The sequence below is a fragment of the Opisthocomus hoazin genome, chromosome 14 (genome assembly GCF_030867145.1).
Source record: "Opisthocomus hoazin isolate bOpiHoa1 chromosome 14, bOpiHoa1.hap1, whole genome shotgun sequence".
NCBI lineage: Eukaryota > Metazoa > Chordata > Aves > Opisthocomiformes > Opisthocomidae > Opisthocomus > Opisthocomus hoazin.
The window spans coordinates 8,814,900-8,839,721 of NC_134427.1; the positions used below are offsets into that span (position 1 = coordinate 8,814,900).

Below are 24,822 nucleotides of genomic sequence, written 5' to 3' on the forward strand. Positions count from 1 at the left end.
ATGGGTCTGCAATTAAACCCCAGGGTACACAGCAATTCTCCTGCCACTCCCAGCAGCCACATGGGACGTCACTGCTGTCCTTGTCCCCAGTGGTGTTTTCATGAGTTTCAAAAGGGAGGTGATATCTGAGTGAGAGTGGGTCCCCACACCAAAAAAAAGGAAATTAATTTAAAATAAATTTTGTTATGTTTACATTTCAGAATAAATGTAAATTTGCATCAGAACAACAAGCGATGTGAAATGAGACTTACAAATGTGCTGGTATGAGCTTGCCCATGAGGCAATCACAGATGATTGATACAGTGACTGATACTATAATTTAGCTTTTTATGCAGCTTAAATGAGCACTCAATTCTGTGCCCTTTAATCACAAAGTGGCATTTCATCTTATGAGTAGTCAGCTGTAGTTCGATAAAAGAAAGACTGCCCAACAGGAATGGGCAAAGTAGGCTGAGGCCTCCAAAAAATCCCAGATCAAAAACATTATTTGAAAAATGAAATATTAATATGGACAAGGCTTCCAACTAAATGTTTCCTTTGGTATTTGCTCAAGTGAACGTTATACCTCTAGTGGCAGGAGAAGTGAATTACTTAGCATAATGACTATGGAAAATTCAGACTACAGTTAAGCAGTTTCTACATCTTGCATATAGGTATGTACATACAGAAATGTGTGTCATTTTTGAAAAATGAAATCCTAAATCCCCATGTCAGTAATTCACCCTGCTCAGAGCCTGAAAGTCGAGCAAGAGACATGAGCAGGCCTTTCCAAGTTAAATACTGTAATTTGTCCAAATAAAATGACAGCACACAGGCTCACACCCAGTATTCGGATGGGCCCGTGGCTTCTGCTGGAGTTACCAGCTAGGTCCACTGCCTCCCCTCAAAGGAAAGCTTGTTATAAAAATGCTAATGTACAGCTCGTCCCTGCAGGCACACGGGAAGGCACACTGCACGCTGCGGCTCTGCGAGGAGACCCGGATCTGGGGATGGAGGCATACGGCAAGGCTGGCGCAGGCTGCGGCAGCGCCGGGTGTCTGGCTGCGGACACGCATCCCCTCCCAAAGCCAGCTGTGTTGACAGCAGAGTCCTCCCCCAGCCTGCCCAGAGGCTGGTGAGCATTGCCCTGCAATGGGTTACCACCCCTCTGATCTGGATATACTAGTTTGAACACTCCCTAACCTATTACAGTGAAAATCAGCTGGGCCAGCAAACTCTTATTACTTAAAATGTTAGGCCATGGTTGCACAGACATTGTTTCTTCCCTCACAGCAAGATCCAGGTATTTCGGCTCCCCTACTCTTCAGCTATGCTTTTCAACCTCTGCATCTCCCACCCCATTGGTCTATGCACTCTTATAAACCTCAGTTGTTGGGGTTCTTTTAAGTTGGATTCCCACCCCCACCGCTTATTCACTTAACTAAGTGTTCTGGTCTGTGCCGACACAATGGAAGAGACAGCATGGGGTTGGAAAAAACGGCCAGGAGGTCCCTAAATAAAATCTGTCTCCAGGAGAAACATTTTTGAAACCATGGCCTGATACTCCCTAATACCCCTCTGAACCTGGCTTTTGGTAAACTGCATGACTCGAGGTATTTTACAGTCATCTCATCAACGACCTCGATCTCTTGTTAGTGTCACACTCTGCAGATCCACCAAACTCAGTAGGCTATCCATAATTGAAGGGGTTTTTTGCCTGGGCCTTCGTGTAAGTAATTCGGGATGTGGCTGTTGCTGAGCTGCACCCTCCCACACACAGCTCAGAATATGCCCAAGGCAGGTTGCTTCTAATGCCTTGAGCCAAAGGGCTCACCGTAATACCAGCCGGAGAAATAAACTCAAACCACTGCGTGTGCAAATCAGCTACAGGTAGGATCTGTGCTGATGGTGTCCTCTCCAAGTCAGTGCACGTAGATTAACTACACCATAAAATTCTCAATTACTGGGGGTAGCAAAGCCCAACTCCAGAAGCTTTTTGAATTTCCAAGTCAGAGATCAACCCCGGCCCGCTCGCCTCCCAGATCTCGTTTTTTCTGCTGCGTGTTTGCAACCTACCAAAGGCTGCACGAACTGAGCACAAGACTATCTGCTTAGCAGCAACAACAGTTTCTTGTTCTCGACTTCTAGCCTTTTTTAAAACCTTTGTCTTTGTCCTGCTGACCATCCTAAGGAACGAGTTCAGCAGGAAGGACGAGTGGTTTCCCGAGTAATTCCCAGCAGAACTCCATGAGGGAGCCTGGAGCACGCATGCCTTGGCACCATGCTCAAGAAACAGAGCGTGCAGCGTGGAGAGCCCTTCAGAGAGGGGCCAGGATCAGAAAGAGAAGGACAAACGGCGCTCATGGTCAGCTTTTAAAGGCAAATCCAAATATCAGGGTAGGCATTTGCCAACACGGTAGCAAAGCCGCCAGTGAGGCTGCCCTGCCTCCCCTCTGTACGGCTGCACAAAGACTTAATAAGTTGCACACGTAGAATGCTTGAGCAGCGGAGGTGCAAAATGGATTGTATTAAGTGAAGCTTTTAATAAGATTTTGATAACAATGATTTTTATGTTAATCTCTAAAGAGTTTGCTTTTGTAGCATTTAACTGATAAGCATATAATCTGGTTTTAATTTAATCTCTGCAGGTGTTTCCCAATGGTAAATGTTAAATTTTTATTGCATCCTTAGGCAGTAATAATAGGGGAGATGTCTGTAAGGCTCCTGCCGTCCATTTGTATGCAGATAGCATCATTTTTCCTAATAGCTGTAAATCTGACAGGATAGCCTCTTACTTCTGAGATGACATTATAAATATGCGTCAACACTGAAGTACACATTTTTTCAAGGAAAATGAAATAGAGATGTTATTAGAGGTCTAATGAAACACCCATAACTGCGTATTTATGAGATGTATGAGCACATCCTTGAAAGAAGCAGAGCCCATGCTGGGTTTGCAGCTTTCCGATGAGCAGGACAATGGAGATTCTCAGCAGGGTCCTACAAACCATGCAGAAATAGATCCCACACTTCATAAAGATGATGACTGTCTATAAACTCTAAATGTTTGCTCTCTCTGAGGTTTCTAAACGATTATAAATACCATGATGTCTAAGACTCAATTATGGCTTTTTTCACAGAGCTTCATGGAGCAAGGCATGTCAGGAGCTTGCACATGAAGAACCATAAGACACCAAGTACAAGGAAGCGACCCCTGATACCTGTCTGAAGTGTAATGCAAGCGTAGCTTGGGCAAAATTCACTCGGCACAAGACCTGCGAGGGACTTGAATGATAGCTTAGATCTTACATTGGCCTTGTTCTCAGGAACGAGCATGCATCAAACCTGCCCTTGTTTACACGTAGTATTTTAAAGATGGCTACACTTTAGGCTATATTTTCCTCAAATCATTTTATGTGTTCTGCAGCAAATGCGGCTCTCTGGCACGCGGTGCTCGCCATGTCCATAGGCACATCGCAGGCACCCATGAGCACAGGCAGAGAGCTGAGCTGAAGGACTGCTAGGGTGGAACTGGCTTGCCTCCAGCCAGTATGGAGCACAGGCAGAGAGAGCTTTGAGCTGTCTTTACTCTCCTGTATAGACATGCCCTGAAAGGGATTACACTTTAACAGAGGTCTAGATATTTCCTCAACAGTGCTTAGATATGTGGCTCCCAAGGTCCACATCATTAGTCATAAAAACAAACAGTCTAACCTCTGGCACAAAAATAAAAACACGCCAGTACGTTGAAGTCCCCGGTGACACGGAAGGGGAACACAGCATGCTGCCACTGGGGGGTGGAAATCGGAAAAGCTGCCGCATAAGCAAGTCATAAAAGCCCCTTTTACTGGTGAATTAAAGTTACAAGAACAGCTTGGACAGTTTAGGTTGAGCAATTCTCACTTCTGTTGTAAGTCAGAACACGTGTGCTGCTTTAAGGTGGTAGTTCGAACGTAGTATTTTGTTTCTTTTGATAGTCCTTTGAAACGAAAAAAAATCTTTTATGAAGACTTTTTAATAAATTGGCACTAATTAGAAAGAAAACTCAAATCATTTTCTACAGCAAGACAAGATAAAAGCAACACAACATGGGCGTGAATGGAAATGCAGATGCGTCACTCCATTTCCTGAGCTACTTCGAAGTTAAAGGGGATCTGCCATGTTGTGCCATGGAGAAGGCAACTGTCAAGAAAAACAAAACATCACATTAAGAATATTCATTAGTAAGAATTACATGCATTAAGAGCTATAGGTAAGACTCAGATATGTAAAATGTTTAGCTGTCTCCTGTCTGCATGCTAGTTCTTTCACTATCAGACTAAATATAGTAAAAATACAATTTATTTTGTGTAACCGCTTCAGACTGAGGATTCATTAAAGGAGGCCCCCTCATAAAGTGCCTGCAGTCAGCACCACTGCACCACTGTACTGTTATGTGCCAATGTTACAGGCACACTGGGCTAGCGGTCAACACAGAACCCGAGTGCCATACCCTCTGTATCCAAATACCCCACAATGTCCATAGCCATGGCAGATAAAGCGGAATTTTTTGCTAATCAAGTGTGAAAATTACAGGGATCAGGCACAATGCTGTGTTTCTCACAACTTGAGAAAATCTTCTCCGTGATAAACGAGTTGAGAATCTCCCATCAAAAGTATTTAAACAGATGGATAATCACCACAGCAACCAAAACCACGACAGAGTCATCCAGGAGCATTCCGTATCTGCAGACTCCAGTCTCAGATTTCGTGCTGCAGGGAGGCAATATTTTATGTAACAGAAGACTAGCCAATACTTTTCGGTAACTCACAGTGGTTTCCAAGGTAGGTAAAAAATCAGAGGACCAAACATTAGCTACAGGAACAGATTTTTTTTACACCTCAGATCACACTTAAAGTGACCTGACAAACTTACTGCAGATTCTCTAGGGCATCTCATGTCTCTGCTCCTTTGCATCTGTATTTCTGACTACTTCTTCATCCACGTTTTTTCCTCTCATCTTTTCCCTGCTCTAACAGCATCACAACAAGGACTGCAACCTCAGTCTGCCTCTGATCCCAGAAGTAATTAATTATTCAGGGAAAATAAAGTAGCCCGAGAAGGAGAAAGCGAAAGAAACAATAACCTAATGATAAGGGAGAGAGAACTTCCCACGGATCTGAGATAATTCTGGTTACTGCCACACGTAGTCTCCATCTCCCACACCACAGATGAGCAGTCTACCCACAGCACATGGCATGTGGGCACGCTCGTATACAGCCTCTCAATAATTTTTTCATCCGCCTAAAGCACTGAGCCTTGCTGGCAAGGCAGTGAGAAGAGCACCAGGACTGTGCCAAGCCAGGCTTTGTGCACGCTTCAGACCAAAAAGCTCAGCACCAGTGAGTTTATCAGGCAGCTCGGTAATATTTTTGCATGTGTCAGCTCTGGTTAAATAGTGACGGCCCACAGATACCTTTAATAATGTCTGGGATGGGGCATAATCTCTCTCAAGGGCACACCGTTGCACAATTGTCAGTAAAACAGGATTTGTGCTGTCTGAGGCATCAGGCACTAGCAGCAAGGACAGAAGAACACCGATTCCTACTCCTATGTGTACAATAGTTTTCACATTTAATTGGAGTTAACACAGGGCTTTAAAAAAAAACAGAATAACCTAGAAACAAGCTGCAGCGATAGATCACAGAATCATAGAATCATTAAGGTTGGAAAAGACCTCTAAGATCATCAGATCCAACCGTCTGCCCAACACCACCATGCCTGCTGAACCATGTCCCGAGGTGCCACATCTACACGTTTCTTGAACACCTCCAGGGATGGGGACTCCACCACTTCCCTGGGCAGCCTGGTCCAATGTCTGACCACTCTTTCAGTAAAGAATTTTTTCCTAATATCCAATCAGAACCTCCCCTGGCGCAACTTGAGGCCATTGCCTCTTGTCCTGTCGCTAGTTAGTTGGGAGAAGAGACCAACACCCTCCTCACTACAACCTCCTTTCAGGTAGTTGTAGAGAGCAATAAGGTTTCCCCTCAGCCTCCTCTTCTCCAGACTAAACAGCCTCAGCTCCCTCAGCCGCTCCTCATAAGACTTGGTCTCCAGACCCCTCACCAGCCTCGTTGCTCTTCTATGGGTGGCCAAGGAAGGAGACCAGCATGACTTCTGATGTTCAACAGATGGCCAGCAGATGCAAAGCAAGCAACCAATGTTGAATCCAGAGAAACTTATAAAAGAGAGACCTAGACCCTGCGTTTAGAACTTTCTTTCTAAATGAGCTGGACGAGCTGTAAAATATCAGTTTGGCTATTTAATGTGCTTCTAAATCTAGCCATTTTAAATTATGATTTTTCTAATTTGATAATTCTGTTTATTATTATCTCTGAAGCATGTTTACGTCTGCTGCTTCTCCTCAGGCAGTTTTCCAAAATCGGAAACACCCTACATTTAATGCTCCGTAAAAACATATTATTTTTCTGAACGTATCCTGAAGGATGAAGTCTAATAGTCCATTTAAAAGCATGAATTCCAGTTTATTTTTAAACGTATTAAACTCTATGAGCTGACTGACACTTGTCAAGAAACAAAAAGTTATGAGTTTCCCCTGTGCACATTTACAGAAACTCTGACAAGATTCTAATTCCTATGTATAATAATTTAACTGTAATATTGTGTAATTTGTGGCTGTTAAAACTGAAGCTGTTTATGAACTGCTAGCAACTATGAGACCTGCAGAAGCAGTGTTTGGAAAAAGATGAGCGCTAACACACGCATTTCGGCTACGTTGCAAAATAGATTTTTTTTTCTTAATGTCTTCCATGATTTTAAATAGCCAACACATGTCACTTCCCCTCCTGGATCGTTTCACGACGTTTATTGTGCAATACTGATGGCTGCTGTGTTGATTTCACCATAGAAGCGTGCTCATTTCACTGGTGGGTGAAGTCTGGTAATGGGTGACAGATTTCCCAATCCTGCTGACTGGACGGCTTAATATAAACCTGAATTATTCACCTGACCTGCAGCAGAAATGTTTGGCTGCGATAATAATCCTGAAGTTGGGAACGATCCTAGGTGGTGATGACGCTGCTGCGGTTTATTATCGCTTAAAAGCCCAGGTCGGGGAAAGATGGTGGTGGATACCGCACAAAAGGAGTTACAGTCCACAAATCGTTTAAGTTGATAAAAACACATGGAAAGCTCGCTCCGCGCCGCACCTCCCCGACCCGGGGCCGGCCCTGGGCGGCGGCGGCGGCGAGAGCCGTGCGGGGTCAGGAGCCCCGTCGGGAAGGGGCACGTCCCCCAAACCGCTCGATGAGGTAAATCGGCCTTAAAATAACCCCACCGCCCCGTACGAGCGGCCGGGCCCCCGGCAACACCCCCCCACCCCCCGCCACCGGGCCTCCCGTCCGCCTCACCCCTCCCGGGGGCAGCGCGCAGCCCGGCTGACATGGCGGGGGGGGCGGGGCGAGGGGCGGGGCCGCGTGACGCCTGGCGATGGCCGGCCGGGAGTCCGCCGCCATCCCGGCAGCCACAGCGGCGGCGCTACCTGCAGCGACGGGACCAGGCGGGGGGGGGCGGCGGGCGGACAAAGGGGGCGCCGCGCGAGCCCGCACCCAGCGGCCCCGGAGGGGTGAGTGCGGGCGGGGGGCGCCGCGCGGCACCGCGGGACGGCGCGCGGCGGCGGGGAGCGGCACCCCCCCACACGCACCCCCAGTTACCGGCCCCGGCAGCGAGCGGCACTGAGGGGCCGTGCCGGGCCCCCCTCCGCTCCGCTCCCCTCAGGGCTTCCCGCCGGCAGCCCGCGCCGCGCCGGCTGAGGCGGGAGCGCTGGCGGAGCCCGGCGCCCGCGGCCCTGTCCCTCAGCGGGGCCGGGAGGAGGAACGGGGCGGCGGTCGCGCTGTGAGGGCCCGGCGCCGCCCGTCCGGCCCGGCCTGGGTCGTCCCCCCCCCCCCCCCTCAGCCGCGGGGCTCCTGGGCGGGGAGCGGGGCGGCCGGGTGCGGGGGCTGCGGGGCGAGGCCGCTGAGCGTGGGCGCCTCGGCCCGCCGCCGTGCCGCTGGAGAACAAAGACGGGCAGCCGAGCGTGCGCGGCCTGCGGCCCTTCTGCCGGCGGCGGGCGCTCCGGGGGGCGATGGGGCAGTCCGGGCCGCCGCTCCCCCGGGGCCTCTCGGCGTCTGAGCCCAGCGGTCGAGCCCGGTGCGAGGCGGGGACAGAGGCCCCGCAGCGCTGGCGGGCACGGTGCGCGGTTAAGAACAGCCGGTTTGGTGCGCTGAGCGGAGCCGGGGAGTGGGAAAATAGAGGCGGAGACAGGCGTGCCCTTGGAATCTCTGCGCCGTGCGGGGGAATGGGGCAGAAACAGCGCACAGCTGTTCTGTCGTTTTGCCCCACTTTTGCACATCTCTTAGTTGCGTTTGAATAATTTTATGCTTATTTTGTTACTGTCACCCTTTCAATATTTGAAAAATTGGAGGAAAAAAGTAATGCGGTTCTAATAAATTTTGCTGTCGGTATCAACGTGATTTATGCATGCTAATCGGTAATGCTCTGAGACTAACTCATTTTACAGCATCCTGGAGACAGTTACTGATTGCATTTCTCATCGCCCCGTAAAGAGGTAAACAGTACCATATTTCACTTTGCAAAGCATCAGAGTAGTTCGGCCAGTCCAAGTGTGACTGTCCGCCTGCTTAAATGCTTTGTGGAATATGTGCCTTCATAGATTAGTAAATCGAGGTGAGGTTAACCAGCTTGCTCAAGGTCATAGAGTGCCAGTGACAGACAGAGTGAGCAATAATGGAATCCAGCCATCCTGACCCCTGGGTCTGTGCTCTCATCATTGGATGACCCTTCCCAAATAATTGCAGGTAGTGTAAACGTTGGGTTGCGTAAATGGACGTTAAGGCCTTCAGAAGCTTTTGGAGGAAAAAAAAATGTTAAAGGGTCTGCTTCATGCAGAGCTTACGCTGTATTTGCACGGAGCTTAACGTAAGTGCACCACTTGATGTAGGAGGGAAGTTTGAAGAAGTCTTTGTGGCTTATTTTATAAATATGTGCTCAAAAGACATCAATTTTATGAAGTATATACTATAGAAAGGCTTATTGTATCGATTTAAAGGGTGGTTCATGAGATACAACAAAAACGGATTACACTGTAATGAGACAATTTTTAAAAGGAGAATGTGGAGACTATGGCTGTAAAGAGGTTATCTGCTGAATAAAGCATTTACCAGGTGACATTCTGTAGAGTTATTTGCAGTTGTTAGGGAAAAAAACAACCAACAAATGCACTTGGAAGCCATGGTGATGAGGCTGTTGGAAGTCAAAATGGGAACAAAAAACTTCCTCACTTGATTTATTTTTTCAGCAGATACTTGTAAAGTGAAAACAAATCACAATTGATGTTATTTCCGAGCCTAGAGAGGAGTTACATTTCACTCTGCATTTTTCTCTGTCAAATTATATTTATGAAGAAAGAGATTTCACAGAAAACGCTGGCAGATCTATGCTGTTGTGACACCAGCAGTATATATTTAGTAACTTCAGGCAGGCAAGATCCATATTGTGCTGAAAACAGTATTGGTGACAGTTGTTCGTCTGGACTTCAAAGAGCGTTGGGAAGCAAGCTGGAATTGCTCAGGTGTTATGCTTGGTGTCCTGCGATGAGCGTTACGTCTGACGGATTCCAGCACCCGCGGGCAGTTTTGCTGACGGCCTGAGGAGAAGCCCATCTGCGTGGTGCAGGTCACAGGCATGAGGCCGCAGATCTCGATTTCGTACAGATCTGCTTGGGCTTACCTGTATATTCTGCAAGTAATCATGGTTACCATTGCCTGCAAAACTTGGTGACGGTGGTGGGAGCCTGCTGCGCTGCTGTGCACGGTGTCGGAGACCAGCAGCCGAGTTTCTTCTGAATGGCCTGGCTGGGGTGCTGAAGTCGGCCGTTGGCATAGCCGGAGTCTGAACGTGAGCACTGCCTTAGGGTTAATCTGGGCCAGAGAAGCTCTGATGGTACAGACTTTCTCTGTAAAATTCTCTGCAGTTTCTTGTTGATGAGTGCTGTATGAAAGGTACTAAACCGTCAAATCTCCCCAGCATGTGTGTCACTTATAATGCAGTCTTTGGGAAAAGTGCTTTTACCGATGTTTCTTGGTGAGACACCCCAGCAAGGTGACTTCTAAGCCAAAACGGTTGTCTCAAAACGAAACAAATTGGAAATCCAGAAATTTACACCCTGAATGATACTGCTGTGTCAGCAAACATGTCTGCTGTAGGTCTGGATTTACCAGATTTCACTTTTGCCCCTTTGAGCGGTAACTTCTTATCCAGCCAAGTTAAATAAGAAAAGGAAGCAATAACGGGATACATTTTTTAAAGTTTGGTGGCTTTCCGCCTGCGTGCTGTGGAATCTTGGGAGGTTTGCACCCTATGTTTTTGAAGGATGCATGAGAAAAACGAGGCTGTTAATAGGCTTAGTGATCCGTACCTCTGCTGATGTTGTGATCTGTGGGTTTTTGGACACCTAAACACTTGCTGCTGGCTGAGCTGAAGAAGCTGGAGTTGTGGTATGATGCCAGGAATCAGAATGAAACCTGTGCAGTGTTCCAATAAAAAACTAAAGCACCAAAATAATATTATAAACAATATCTTAGATTTTTTATTAAATATAGTCACTTTAAAATATCTAGCAGTAGTTTGCTGTTGGTTGTACAGTTAAAACATTTGTTAGGAAAACCCCCCCCTTGGTTAATTTCAAAGATTGCCAACATTTCTGTTATGCATAAAGTACGCAGCGTCGGTGTGTATGAGAACCAAAGATTCTCACGTATACTTACTGCGTGCTGCACTGAGCTAACTTGTGTTATTAAAAAAAAATTAAGAACCTTCTGCCTGTGAGAAGTTTCAAAAGAAGGTATTTTGTATTCCTATGAGCTGGCAGTTTTTCCGCATTAGCTCTTCATAAATGTATTTGTATGGAACAACGAATCTCACTTTGCACTAGTAGAGCAAGTTGTCCAAGAAGCAGTGCTTGCACTAGCCACACAAAGTGATTCCAGAGTTTAATTCTTCTGAACAAAAGAGATTCGCCAAAGTTCTAAGAAGCACTTGGAACCCAAACTGCCACTTACAGAGCTATTTCTTTTTCTAGACGCTTCTTAATAAGGTAGCAGCACATCAGCTTGGAACGCTATCATTGGGGATTTGTTTTCAGAATATTATTAGTAGCATTTCAGTGAAGTGGAAACAAACCTGCGCTCTGAAAAGAAACTGGATCTTGGGGAAAGACATTCCAATGAGAGTAATGAATTTAAATTCTACAAGGATGATTTGCTATTAAAAAAAAACAAAAAAAACCCCAAAATTAAAAGTGAATAAGAATCAGAACCTGTATCTGAAGATACAACAGATATACTCTAGTAAAGACTTAAACTTGGGTCATGTTTCAGGTATGAAACATGTATCTGGTGCTTGGAATTATGAATGTCGTGGTGTTTAGAATGTAAAAATAAGCATTTGTTTTTGATTGTTCATAGTGTTAGGGCTGTTCGCTGCTAGAAAGTTTCTTAAGGTGCAACTAAATCAGTTTATTAGATGGGAGAACAGCTGAAATGGACGTTGTTTTATAAAGCTTGATTGGAAGTGGAAGTTGCAGCTACTGAGTCAGTAAGAACTTTTTGTTCTTTTAATATTTTCTCCTATAGAATAAAATTAAGCCTCAAAGGGCACTTTCAGTTTGATAATTAACCTACAGGAGCTACAGTGAAATATGATGTTCTTGGGGGAAAAATATATGTAGCTGTTGAACTTTGTTCTGCCTGTAGTGCGTAAAGTCAATGGTATGTGTGCTGAGGAGTCTGGCCTTAATTTTATTTTATGAATTACATTTGGGATTGTTGCTTGATCGGGTCATGGCTGCTGTTTTTAGTTCTGGAATGTCACTCAAAATAAGACAAAACTGTGGGGCGGCAGAGGGGGAATTATGATGGTTATACTGTGGTTAGAGACAGTGGTGGTAGAAAACCTGTCTTATTTTTTAACCAAATAGTAAATCCCAAATCTGTCTGGTGTTATTCATCCCAGTTATTTTTCAGTTCGTTGCCTGTAACTACCACACAATTGTAATGAGTTTTAGTTTAAACAAGGCATGAAGGTGTTCCCCATTCTTTTGTTCTGAATCTCTAGGATTTGACATACCTCAGAGCCTGTGTGAGCAGATGCCTAAGTTGTTATCCCTCATCCGGGAAGGTCACCACTGCAGAGAGACTCCTGCCTAAACGGTGACCACTGCTGCCTTGCGTCTTTGTGTTTCCTCATTTCTGCTCTGGTTTCTTTCAAGCGTTAGTGTTCTGAGGCAAGGATGGGGTGTCTTTTTGTTGTTGTATGGTTTGTGTTGCAAAGACCCAGCATAAGCAGCCCTAGTCATGGACTGGGACCCCAGAATGCTGCCATGATACACTGAAGAAGTGCTTATCCATTTATTTTATAACAGTTTGTTAAATAGATGGAAACCTGATGGAACTATTTTTTTCTATTTCTGTATTTTTGAAGGAACTTAAGTAATGGTAGATTCATAACCAAGCATCAAGTTCTGTATTTTTACATCTTTGTTGACTGCCTGAGTTTAGTATAGACTTATGGAAATAATCTTCTTGCCTTTTCTCTTTTTTTTTCCCCCCTTTTTCCTTTAGAATTGCCAAAATGCTTTGGAATTCTTAAACGATTCAAAAACTGAAGTCTCTGAGGATACAAAATCATAAGAACACAAGAAGCAGCAAGGAGGATTCAGTGCCAATGCAGCAACAAAAAAGACAGCCAGAGTTAGTGGAAGGAAATCTTCCTGTTTTTGTTTTTCCTACAGAACTTATATTTTATGCAGATGACCAGTCAACACACAAGCAGGTGTTGACTCTATATAACCCCTATGAGTTTGCCTTAAAATTCAAAGGTGGGTTTCTTAGGTTAAGTTCTGTTTAAGGGTTAGTTGGTGATCTTGAACAGTCCAATTATAATTTGTGTAACAGATCCTGTTTGTGACAAAACCAAAGTCATGTCTTTATGTATATCTGTTGATGAAGTTGGTGAGATATTAATTCATGATTTGTTACCACTACTGTCCTTTTCTTTGCAGTTCTTTGTACAACTCCAAGCAAATATGCGGTGGTTGATCCTACTGGTGCAGTGAAGCCGCAATGCTGTGTTGATATGTAAGTAAACGTTGATTGGTTTGGGATTTTTTCTAAGTTGGGTAAAGATGCAGTATTTTCCTAATCTCTTATATTCTTGTGGCCATCTGATCTTTGCTATTTTTTCACTCTAGGGCAGAGATATTACAATATTTGAGATATTTACTTCTTTAATTTTGTCTTTAGGCATAAATAAAATGCTACTAAATGCATCCTGTAGTATAGTTTGTAAACCAGCAGTGAGACTGATACGAGGCTCCTCCGAGTAGTTTTTTGTTATTTCTAACAAGAACAGCAAGACCCCCAGGGTTGGGATTTCTTTGTGAGAAATACTTGTTGCAGGTGGGCACGATGGAAATGTGTGCAGTTCTACCGAGCACGCTTTCCTGGGCCATGTTTAATAAAGGTGCTTCAGCCTACCTTTCACCCTGACTGCCTCTCTCATTCTCAGATCTCTCTGTCTCCTCTTTACTTGTTTCTCCTGTCAGGTCCCAACTCAGTAACATAGAAAAGATGAAGGCCGGTTCAGTGACCACAGTAATGTGTATATATAGGGTCTGTAGACTGCTATAATTCAAAGTAGAGTAGGTACATAAGCTAAAATAGCCTAACTTCTTTCATCTTCCGTATGCCACATTGTTTCTGTGCTGGTGTACAGATACAGCTAAAGAATGTATGAAGTATCTAAAAAAGCAGACTGTTTTCTCACTAGAAATTTGCAAACTGTAAAACACCTTCTGGAGTCTCTGGCCAACAAATGGCCACATGCATAAACCCTGCTATTGAATGATCCATCTTTTGTCAGATGAATAATACTGTGCTTGGGGAATGGCTCTTTCCTGTAGACTGTTTTCCTTAGGTGTGATTTGGAAAATTCCAAGGACTCACCGAATAGAAAGGAAGTTTAAAACATGGAACTAATAAGTTTCATTGGGAAGGGTTAGAAATCCTAAAAATGGAACAAACCAGGTCAGAATATACCAGTGTATTGGTGAGCTATTCTAGTCTTTAGCAGACAGTTACATAAACTTCATTACGTTTAGTTCATCATAAACAAATGTCTTTTATTTAATAAAGGAAAAGAAGGCATATGCATGTTTCCAAGGGAATTTTTTGTGCAGCAAAATGCCTGTGCTGTTCCAATGGTTGCTGTGTAAGGGCAGTGTTTACTGCTAGGATATGAGCAGTACTATGCAAGTATGGCCATTTGCCAGATAAACAGATATTCTACAGAGCTTCCAATTATGCAATGGTCTCTAAAAAGAAACAGGAGAATGTATCTGTTTATAAGGGTCTGCAGAAAACATCTCTTCACTTGGCAGCAGACACATGTTCTCACAGCACAGTGTTATGTAAAGATTCTGTTTAGGCTGGTAGTTAGTACCATGGTACTAAGAGTAGAAACAAAATTTTAAAAGGAAGTGTTAAAGGAAGAAAGAAGAGTTGAATCTGCTGTTCTGATGTGCTGAGTTGTATGAATTGGGCTTTTTTCCCCCAACAGTCCTTTTGTTTTAGTGAAGGCAGTTGTCCAGCCAACACTCAGCTTGCTGAAAGCCTGTCATAAGCACACTTTTTTGCCTCTAAAGTGATGTAAAGCTACGTACGTTCCTGCAGCCTTCTAGCTTGGGGGATGATTTAGTCTCTGTTCCCTCACTGAATAGTCTATTCAAACTAGATCCCAGTTACAAGCACTGGCTATGTGTTAATGATTGTAGGTATCTTGATGTGATATAGTTCCTTTGAATGAAGACTGAAACACAAAAACCTGTTTGTTGCAGCATTTTAGTGTATATGTTATCACAAAGACAGGGTTTTTTTAAGCAATTTTAAGACTACTATCCTGTATTACTAAGGATAGAATCATTTTTTTCACCTCAGGCAATGGCAGCCTGCTTGAAGCCAAATTACTTATGTAGGTATTTTTTCAGATTAACTATTGTTATCTTAGAAATTTAGAATAGCCTTTCACAAAAAAAAGTTTCCTGCTTTGGAAAAATAATTAAAATCCACATTAACTGTAAGAGCTGATATGACATAAAAACCTAAAAGTTACAGCTTTTTTAGGGCTAGGTATGTCTTTTCATAACGAGTCATAAATGCAGAGAGGAGGCGGTTGAGCAGAGCACTGCTCAGAGGTCTGTGTTGTCTTTGATCAGTGTTACTTTAATACTGTGCCTTTGTAGGTCCCATATACAATTTTTCCCGTGAAATGCTGTAAAATAGAGGGAATGCAATGACTATCACCCTGTCTTACTGTTGAAGCCATGTTGGTCCACCTATTCAAAACAGTGGAGCAACAGAGTGGTTGCTAGACAGCGAGAAGTTTTACCAAGAAAATAACTGACTCTGTAGCTGGGAGTCAGAGGGTGTGTCTACACTGCAGTCTGAGTTGTGATTGCAGCATGTGTAGCTACGCATGGCACAGCTCTTGGTAGCTAGTGGAGTACCTGCAGCATCATGAGTTTCTGTGCAGGCTACAAAATGTACTCAGGGTACCCAGACTGGTGAGCAAAGCTCTGTCAGCACAGAGCTCTACTACTGACATCCAAATTTACTCACTGAAAGACAGGTGAGAAATGTTTACGTAGATACGTAGCTGCCATTTTTACTGCAGTGTTACCTGCTCTTAAGGGTGAGCTGCTGATTTTGAAAGTGCCTGTACAGTGAGCTGATTTTTGTCCGTAGAGGGAATGGGTCTTCCTTCTGAGAAAGTATAATTGTAAAGCTTTAAGCCTGGTTTCCTCAAAAAGCTAGACTTTTGCCATCACCTGTCCAAGCACTTGGCCGTCCTGTTTCCCTTCTTCCCTTCCCTGACCACTCCAGTTCCCCCATACCTTCTAAAATCATTGGCCAGCATCAAATAACTTTGGTAAAGGAGGAGGCATCTTTCAGGTAAATGATGTTTCATGAAAATTAGCAGCCATGTCTTGGACTGAGGCAAAAGTGTGCCTGAGATAAAGAATTAAGTGTTCTTTTTGGCCAGCCAGTTGGAGCAGATATATTTGGGAACCAGAGCAAATGTGAGGGGGGAGAGAGAAGGCAAGATCAAATCTCCAAGAACATTGAGTGATGGGGAAGGAATGGGGATCTGGACTATTGCAGTGTGTTGGGGGCAGGGAGGAGGGGAAGCATTGGGATGTGGGGCGTAATTCCCCAGGAGAAATGGTTTTTATTAGTTCCTCTGTTTTGAAAATGTTGTTTTCCTCTGCAGCGTGATTCGTCACAGAGATGTTCGGGCTGCTTACTATGGTGTGATAGATAAATTCCGTCTACAAGTGTCTGAGCAGACCCAGAGGAAAGCATTAGGGAAAAAGGAGATTATTGCTACTCTACTTCCATCTGCAAAGGAACAGCAACAACAAAAGGAAGAGGAGGAAAAACGAATAAAAGAACACCTGACAGAAAGTGTCTTTTTTGAGCAGACTTTGTGTCAACCAGGTAGCTGAAATCTTGTACCCCTCCTGTCTTCTGAATCAGTTATGAATAGCTTGAGTAACTAGAAAGCCTAGACTAAAATAAATTTCAAAATAATTCTTTCTACTTATCTGTAAGACTTCTTTCTTTATCACTGGGGCATGATAGCGCCCAAGAACCCGAACTATGGCTGTTCTGCTTACGCTGTCTAGATTAACCACCACCCTTTGCTGCCCCAGGTTTGCATGTCGTACCTCGGAGAGCACATCCTGTGTTCCTCTGGTGCAGAAGTTCTGTTACAGCCAATGGAAATGTATCCGCAAAAGGATAGTAGTTATTTTTTCCCTTGGGCTCTTTCAGAACATATCCCCCTTCTGAGTTTCTTCCAAACCCTTAATCTTCCATTTCCTGATGAGCAGGAAATATTGCCAAAACATCTTCTGAAGTGCTCCTTGTTCTGCGCCGTCTCCTCTGTCTGTCTCACAAGTACAGAAAAGCACAGTTGCTAGCTGGAGACTTTGCGCGTTTCACACCTGAGGAAGTGAATTGACAGTCTTGGGCAAAACCTGGACCAAACAGTTAAAGTGGTGGAGGGAGATATAAAAAAGTATCAAGTTTTGCTGAAACTGAATCTAAACTGATTCTTGACTTGACCATCTACCTGCTTGTTACTTTTACTGATTTATACTGTAATATTCTTGTCACTGTTTTATTTTTCATGACAAGAACAAAAATCAATTCCAGGAAATAGACGAACCTGCTTGAGAATATTCCTCTTGTTAAAACAAGACTGTTCCACTATTTATACATAGTTTGTTGGCTGGTGAAACACCTTGCAATAACAAAACCCTCAAGATAGTATTAGGAGGATGTACGGTTAAAGTAAACCTACAAGATCTCTGGGCTCACAGGACAAAATGTTGCTGTGATAGTTGTTCTGGTACAGGGTTTGAACCATACTGGACAATCTGATACTGGTTTTAACCCAAGTGCTATTTCTCTGCTTAAAAATCTTGTTGACTATGTTATATTGGTTGCTGACAGAAAAACAATAAACACAGCAACTACAGTCTTTGCGTATAACCAGTAATAACAGATTTATGGAATTAAAGTAGGACACACATTGCTAATCACTGAGGATAGAAAAACTTCATAAAAGCATTGGCTAATGTCCAATGGGTCTTAAGAATTTGGTTGGAGGTATTCAACTAACATGTTAGCAGCTCTTTTCAAAGATTACACGGTGTGCCTTTGAGTGGTTCCAGCTGTTGAAGTGCAGCACAGTAACGAGTATGAAGGACAGTTCATCGGTAGTTTGCATTTCCTTATCCTGGTGATGTTGGACTGTCAGAGTGCTTCACTCGCACTTTAAAGTAAGATTCAAATATTACTAACTGGTGGCATATAAACTGGTTCTGGCAGGTGCAGCCCTCGAGTCCTCCAGAGAAAGAAGGGGAACTCATCTGGCCTGAGAACCTGTGCTCTTGCTGTAGCCAGGTTTTATTCTGGAGGTGTAAGCAGAGTTATCTGCCTGTGCAGGTCCTTTAGTTGTTCTTTCCTAATCAGTTACTAATCACTGAAGGAACATGTCGAGGAATGGAGTCAGGATGCGTGGTGAAGCCTCAAGCATTGCTGAAACCTCCAGCTGTCATGAGTGTGTGTGTGTGTGCATCTATATATATATATCTCTCTAGCTACTGGGCCTGGCAGGCCCTGTTCCCCCGGAAGGGAGGGGTTTAGGAAGTCGTGTGAAAACAAGTTCCAGCCTCACAGCGGGGAGCAGCCTTCTCCACTGCAAAATGCAGAAGATTTAGGAGGATTTAAGGGTTTAAGAGTTGTTTTCCACCCCCTCCAAACTCCAAAAGGAAATGAAAATCTCAGGATATTGCAGCTCCAATGTACCACAAACATTTTTTCAGAATATTTAACATTTATATTGGGTAGATACTCCTTACAGTTGTTGCATTTTGTTTTTCAGAAAACAGAACTGCCTCGTCGGGACCTAGTTTACTAACAGTCTTCCTAGGAATAGTGTGTATTGCAGCACTAATGCTACCTACATTGGGGGAAATGGAATCCCTGGTGCCTCTCTACCTCCATTTAAGTGTGAATCAAAAGTTAGTAGCTGCTTATGTTTTAGGTAAGTATTTTGGGTTTTGTAAATGTTTTCTTGCAACTTCTGTGATTTGGGAGACTTCTCCTGTGTTTGCCAGTGGCTTCAGGAAACCTGATGGAGACAAAGCACCACAACTCATTTTTGGTTTGCATCTCCACTTATATTTTAACTTGCAGTCGTAGTGATATCAGGGTAAATTAGTTATTATAGGTATTTTAGACCAGATTTTAGTTGATATTTATTACATACAGGCCCCTACATGTTAATTTCGCCTTCATTTGATGACTGGCCAACTGTAGTCATCTGCCAACAGAACTGAATGGAATGTGCTGTTTCTTATTCCTGTGTTGAAATAGAGAGTTGCTCTACTGCAGAACATAGATCTCTTCTGCTATCTTATTTCTCACTCCAACCCAGATGAGCTGGTCTCAAAGGCTCCATTCACTGCCTTGCTGAGAAGCAGTTGAAACGTGTAGAAATAACTTGTAAACCCTTCCTAGGACACCAGCACCATCTACAACTCTTCCTGATTTGTAACTTGCCCCTAAATTAGCAAGCATAGATAAGTTGCACACTTCATTTGTCATGACTATTTTTCTACAACTATTTCAGATTTGAAGAACAGTCACAGTAAACTCAGTTCTCCGCAGAAATGAGGATTTAAAGGAAGCGAGCTAGGCAGCTTCAGACTGATAGCTAGAGGTGAGGTAGTGGTGGGAAAGATCCAAGTTCTTGCTGGTTCGTGCACACAGTTGCCTGACTGACTCGTGCAGGTCAGTCTGCTGAAACGGTTTGAAAAGTCACTTGTCACCCTTTGCCGGAGCCGATGGCGATGTGTTTTCAGATCAGGACCTTGCAGTAATCCTTGCTTTGTGTTTATCGTTAGTTTTGAAAATTGCTTCAGTTTCTGCTGGTGCCAACTATCGTATTAAACCATTTGACTTTAGAAGTTTTCAACAACTTAACCTGTTTCTAGATTCACTATGAAGTTCTTAGAGGTTTTGATTCCCTTGGTAGCAGCAGCTGTAGTGTTCATGAAAAGATTCTTCTGGGTGCAACCCTTGCTCATCTGGGAAGCTGATTGCTCTTGAGAAGATAAAACCACTTTCTTGCATGACAAAGTAAAGTTGGACTGTGTAGCCTTTAGTTGAAAAGGGACGTTAAAACCACACCACCTGGGCTCTACAACATTTGAGAAGTATTTGCTTTGCAGAGATGAGTTAAAGGCTTCACTGCCTGTCAGTCCGTATACAAGTGGTGTGGGCTGTCCCGCAGCGCCTTCCAGCAGCCGCTGGGATCACTGCGACCGTCCTGATAATCCATGCCAAGGCCTGTAGCAGTGGGGGTGGTACTGATTGTCTAAGCTAATAGAAACCTTTAATGGATAAACTGCTTATCTAATGGAAGGCAGTGTTACAGCTCTGTTCTGTGTTGCTTGTCTTCAAAATCTTTATAAAAAGTAAAGAAGTTAAATCAGTATGTAGTGGCAGGATAGTGGAATAGTTGCAGAAATTTCTTTATCCGTGGTGAGATCTGTAGGCTTTAGCGAGGCTCTCTGCAGTCAAAGGCTATTATATTAACATCATCTGAGCCTGCAAGAAAGCCAGATTGCCTGAGAACTGATAAATTACTATTTTGGTGTTACGTGAGGTTGGAATTCAAGGAGCCCTAACCTTTTTTGCCATATGCCTCTTTGCCTTGTGCAGTAGAACTCATGGCTAAGACCTTGCAGATTTGTACTTTTTCCTGTATCAGCACATAATTAAAGTGAACTTTTCAGTGTGTCATGAGTAGGTTTGTTAGCCCCACATTTCCTGCTTTCATCTGCTTTTAATTGTTTTTAACCTCTATCAGAGCAGTTTGGGTTTTTTTTCGCCTCCCTCTTTAAAGGTCACAACAAAGAGTCTGTAGACTGACGAGGAAGCTTGACAGCTTTGTCTGAAACTAGTCTTAGATCAGTTATTCTGCACAGAGCAGAAACGAAAATGTCTTGGACCTTTCAGCTGATCTGCCTGACTGGTGATTCAGCATTTGGATTACACTACCCACAGCTAGCCCCCACGGAAACTGGCGGGGGAGGAGGGCGATGACCAAAGTCAAAATCCCAATCTTGAGATTTGCCAGTAGTGTGATAACTGTTTGGAGTGTTTGTAGCTTCTCTGAAGTTTAGTTACCAGATATACTGCACTTCAGGGTCATTTTTACACCGATATTGACTGTCAAATTCAGAGCAATACTTCTAGTATTTAAGTAAAGCATTTATGTAAATATATTCTGCATGTATATATTATTATTTGCTGGCCTGTGACAGGGTAAACTGTTTTCTTTATTTTACATGTGTTACTCTGAAATTAAAGCGTTTAGTTCTTAATTCTTGTCTTTCAGGTCTCATCACCATGGTTATTTTGAGAACATGAGCAATGAGTTAATAGGATGTCAAACACCTTTACTGTATATTCACATCATGAATGTGGACTGCCTTTTACTCCCATTTGGCTCATTAAGATGCTAGCAAAACTGTTCAGTGATTTAAGATACCTTCAGAAGTGTAATATATTTTAACTATGTATAATAAATGAGAGACTCAAAGCACTTTTCGGTGCTTCTGTAACAGACAGCTATGAAATGTTCAGTGATACCTGTGAAAATAATTTGAAAAACTTTTATATCTATGCCTACTGTAAAAAATCCTTATTAAAGCAACATTTGTTATTTTTAGTCTATGTTCACATCAGTGCGTGATCACTATAAAAGCAAACTGTCTTCTGTAAAGCGTTCATTTGATTTGTGGTTGTACATGCTGAGGCTGGTGCATAACAGTTCTGTATGCGTACCAGAAGGCCGAGAGCCGTGACTAATCACTGAAGAAAATGAAAAATTCCATCAGTGAAACTATGAAATAAACCATGAATTTTAGGTGAAGAAGTAATTCTCAAATTCCTTACTTCATCATTACCGAGATCTTGTTGAGTGCTCGTTTTCTTACCTGGGGAAGGACTTTCTGCAACAGCCATTTTGTATCACAATTGTAGACAATAAAAACAAGTTCTGTAACCAGATCCTTTCCTTTCTTAGGGATGCTGCAGTATGTGAACTAAGTGCCGTGGGCAGAGTTGAACTCATACTGCACACGAATAGAAAATTACAGATTTGTTCTATTTTAGAGACCAAACTACGTGTAGTGACAAAGGCATTCCTCAGCACCTTCCCTTCCCCCTGCAGCTACGATGGGGGAGTTCTTTTGTACCAGGAACACCTGCTCCAAGTCCAGTTTTATATTCCAGGTGAACATTTATCTTGTTTCATACAACAAGTATTTCCCTTCATTTAACATTTCATTCTCAAGATGATAAGTTTAAAAATATTTCTACCGAACAGCCACTATTGCTGCATTTCATGCATGCACACAAGTCTTTAAGAGAAGTCTACATGATATGCTCTGATCTACATAAAAAACATTTTGGAAATTAAACTTTCTTTGCCCCTGCATGTTATGGGTCACTTTTCTGTTTATGCATGGGAGTACAAAGAAACCATCCAGAAATTGATGTTGTTAAAAAAAAGGAGAAAGCTTGAATTTACATTGTTAATCACTGTACATTTTCTCATATATAATACAGCAAGTCTTTAATGAGCAATAAAATGTTACTTTAGTTTGATTCTCCGAAGAACCGAGACTGTGTCATCTATCAGCATCAGATGATAGGCAAACATTAACGTTCTTAAAAAAAAAGTTACTGATTTGAGAATTGTGCGTTCTGAGCCAGGCTGCAGACACAGCGCTTGCTGCTTCTTGCTTGGGGCGCAGCGTTCGCCTGCCGCTGCAGAGCTGCGTTCTTGAACCTTCGCTGTGAATTCTGATTTCCAGGCGGTGGTTTGACCTGCTTCTTGCGGAAGGGCGAGGGAATTGAGCAGAGGTCAGGGAGATAAAGCGGCATGTGGTACGTTAGCCTGGCGGGTACATGTCAGGATTCCGACATTTTTCTGTGGGCAGGAGTCGCAGGACTTCACTCCATGACAATGTCTTAAAGGCCTAAGCTGGTTTAAAACCACAACAAACCCAGAGCTTCCCCCCCCGACCCTGGAGCTCCAGCCGTGGGCCAGGATGGTGTGCTTGCAGTTCTGCCGGGCACTTGCAGAAGTACAGAGGAGGGAGAAGCCCACGTGCAGGAACTTGGCATCGCTACAACCGAGCCTGAAGGCCTTCATCCTGCAGACGGGGCACGCGCAGGGCTTGGGCAGTGAGACGGCAGGGCAAGAGAGCGCCACGCTGCCAGCGCTCGTTTTCAAGGCATCTAAAGAGAAGCGATTGGTTTAGAGAAACACCTTGACCAAAGAAATCAGTAACAAAGTTATCAGCAACTAAAAAGGCTAAAACGTTGGACCATTCCTTTTTCAAGGGCAAGCGAGGACCAATACGCAGATAAAAAAGATTAAATGCACAGTGGAATGCAGCAGATGCAGATAAAACCGGTGCTTAGGCAAAATAAGCATTGACAAATGTGAATTTTGACTTCCTCGGGGAGCTTACAGCACGCTGTATAATCACAGATTTATTCCAGTGTTGGGAACACAAGACCTGAGGACAGTTTCAGTTCAGCACTGTGAGGAGGAATGTATCAAGCCATGTTACAGCGTGGTCACAGGGAAAGACTAGTGAAGTGTTACTGGGTGGGCATGCAAGATTTACAAGACACTTTCCGATGCACACATACATATATACACACACACACGCGCATATATATGTATGTATGCACGCATGCACACACTATAGGGTTGTGGAAAACGCTGAATGCCTTTGGAAAGAAGACCTGAGACAGTCAATATACCTCCTCTTAAAAACACCGGGAAAAACAGTTAAGAGTTCACGTCATTTCCTATTCCTGACTCTTTAATACAAACAAAACAGTCATTTCCTTGCCATGGACAAGTATTTTCAGCAGACAGTTGGGAGGGCTTTGCGGTCACCCAGCAGAAACAGCCATCGTCTTTACCCAGCGCTTGCTGGGGCACCGATACCTCAGATACGTGGTGCTGGCCGGCCGGGAAGGCGAGTGCTGCGGAGGTCACTGCGGTGAGCGTCGCTGCTGGTCGCTGTGGGCTCGGTACATGCTCTCCTCCAGGTGTTTCTGGATCAGACAATGCTCAGACATCCCTGTTTTCTCTAAAGGAGTGAATCACAGCATGCTTAAAGTGACACTAGACCCAATTTAACCCTTTCAGAGCTCCGGGGGCAGGTGGGGCTTCCAGAGTATCAGTTGATTTCCCCAGGGCTCGCAGCCAATGGAGCCCCCCAAGACTGGAGAGCAGCCTCAGGTGGAGACCACCTGGAAACAGATCCAGGCCCCGCAAAGGGAGATGCTGAGCTGCTGCTGACATTGCTCCTCAAAACACGCCCCAGGAAGATAACCAAGCGTGCTGTCGGATGGGAACAGTCACTGCTCTGGTTTAAACACCTTAACGGTGGCGTCTACAGCAGCTCCAGGAGAAGCCTCTGCACAGAACGGCGCCTTCAACAATGAAGCAAGGAAATCCTTCCTGGAATCAGCTAGCTAAGAATTGTCGAAGTCAATCATATGTTATTTTATTTTCTGTTCACAAGTGTCTGATAACCAACAAACCAAAACTGGAAAGAGGCTGCCAGATAGGTCTGGCAATAAATCACTGTATTTTAGTCCTCATTTGTCAATGGCTATGTAAGATACCTGGCTTTCCTGCTAACAGCTTTCCTGCTAAATGCCAAGTTCTATCACCCCTTTTGTCAGCAGTATGAATTTCATACTTAAGACGCACATGCACTGGCAATCCATCCCACTGGCAGTGCGAGACTACAGCAGGGAACTTGCCCAAGCCCGTAAACCAGATCCAGGAATACTTTGTTTACAGGAAAGAAAATTCAGGTGCCAAGTGATCTATGCGTCCATAGGGCCCGTGGTGACCTAGGGCAACCTCAAAATTCAGGGAGCAAGCTGTAGAGGAGGTCTGGACAAACCCCAAAACCTTAAGTGGCCCTCACTGCCAGGAGCGGGGTGCTGGGGTCAGAGCAGTTCGGGGACTTTGCCCTCTCTGCCCTTGGCCAAGCCCCTCCTGGCCCAAAACAGAAGTGAGGGAACAGACTGTGACCCCAAGCACAGAGG

General features: G+C 44.0%; 1 protein-coding gene across 1 annotated transcript; it reads left to right on the top strand.

Annotated features, from left to right (window-relative positions):
• The first annotated feature begins 7,473 nt into the window (after nt 1-7,473).
• On the top strand, nt 7,474-21,614 carry MOSPD1 (motile sperm domain containing 1). Its single transcript, XM_075435562.1, has 6 exons — nt 7,474-7,607; nt 12,661-12,917; nt 13,101-13,176; nt 16,367-16,593; nt 18,548-18,709; nt 21,071-21,614. The coding sequence occupies exons 2-6, from the start codon at nt 12,764-12,766 to the stop codon at nt 21,100-21,102; spliced, it is 651 nt and encodes a 216-aa protein (XP_075291677.1). The 5' UTR covers nt 7,474-7,607; nt 12,661-12,763; the 3' UTR covers nt 21,103-21,614.
• The last annotated feature ends 3,208 nt before the right edge of the window (nt 21,615-24,822 follow it).

Coding starts and splice junctions, on each gene's coding strand:
- MOSPD1 (XM_075435562.1), top strand. CDS start 12,764: ATGCAGCAACAAAAAAGACAGCCAGAGTTAGTGGAAGGAAATCTTCCT. Junction 13,177..16,366: donor CCGCAATGCTGTGTTGATAT/GTAAGTAAACGT, acceptor TTTCCTCTGCAG/CGTGATTCGTCACAGAGATG. Junction 18,710..21,070: donor AGTAGCTGCTTATGTTTTAG/GTAAGTATTTTG, acceptor CTTGTCTTTCAG/GTCTCATCACCATGGTTATT.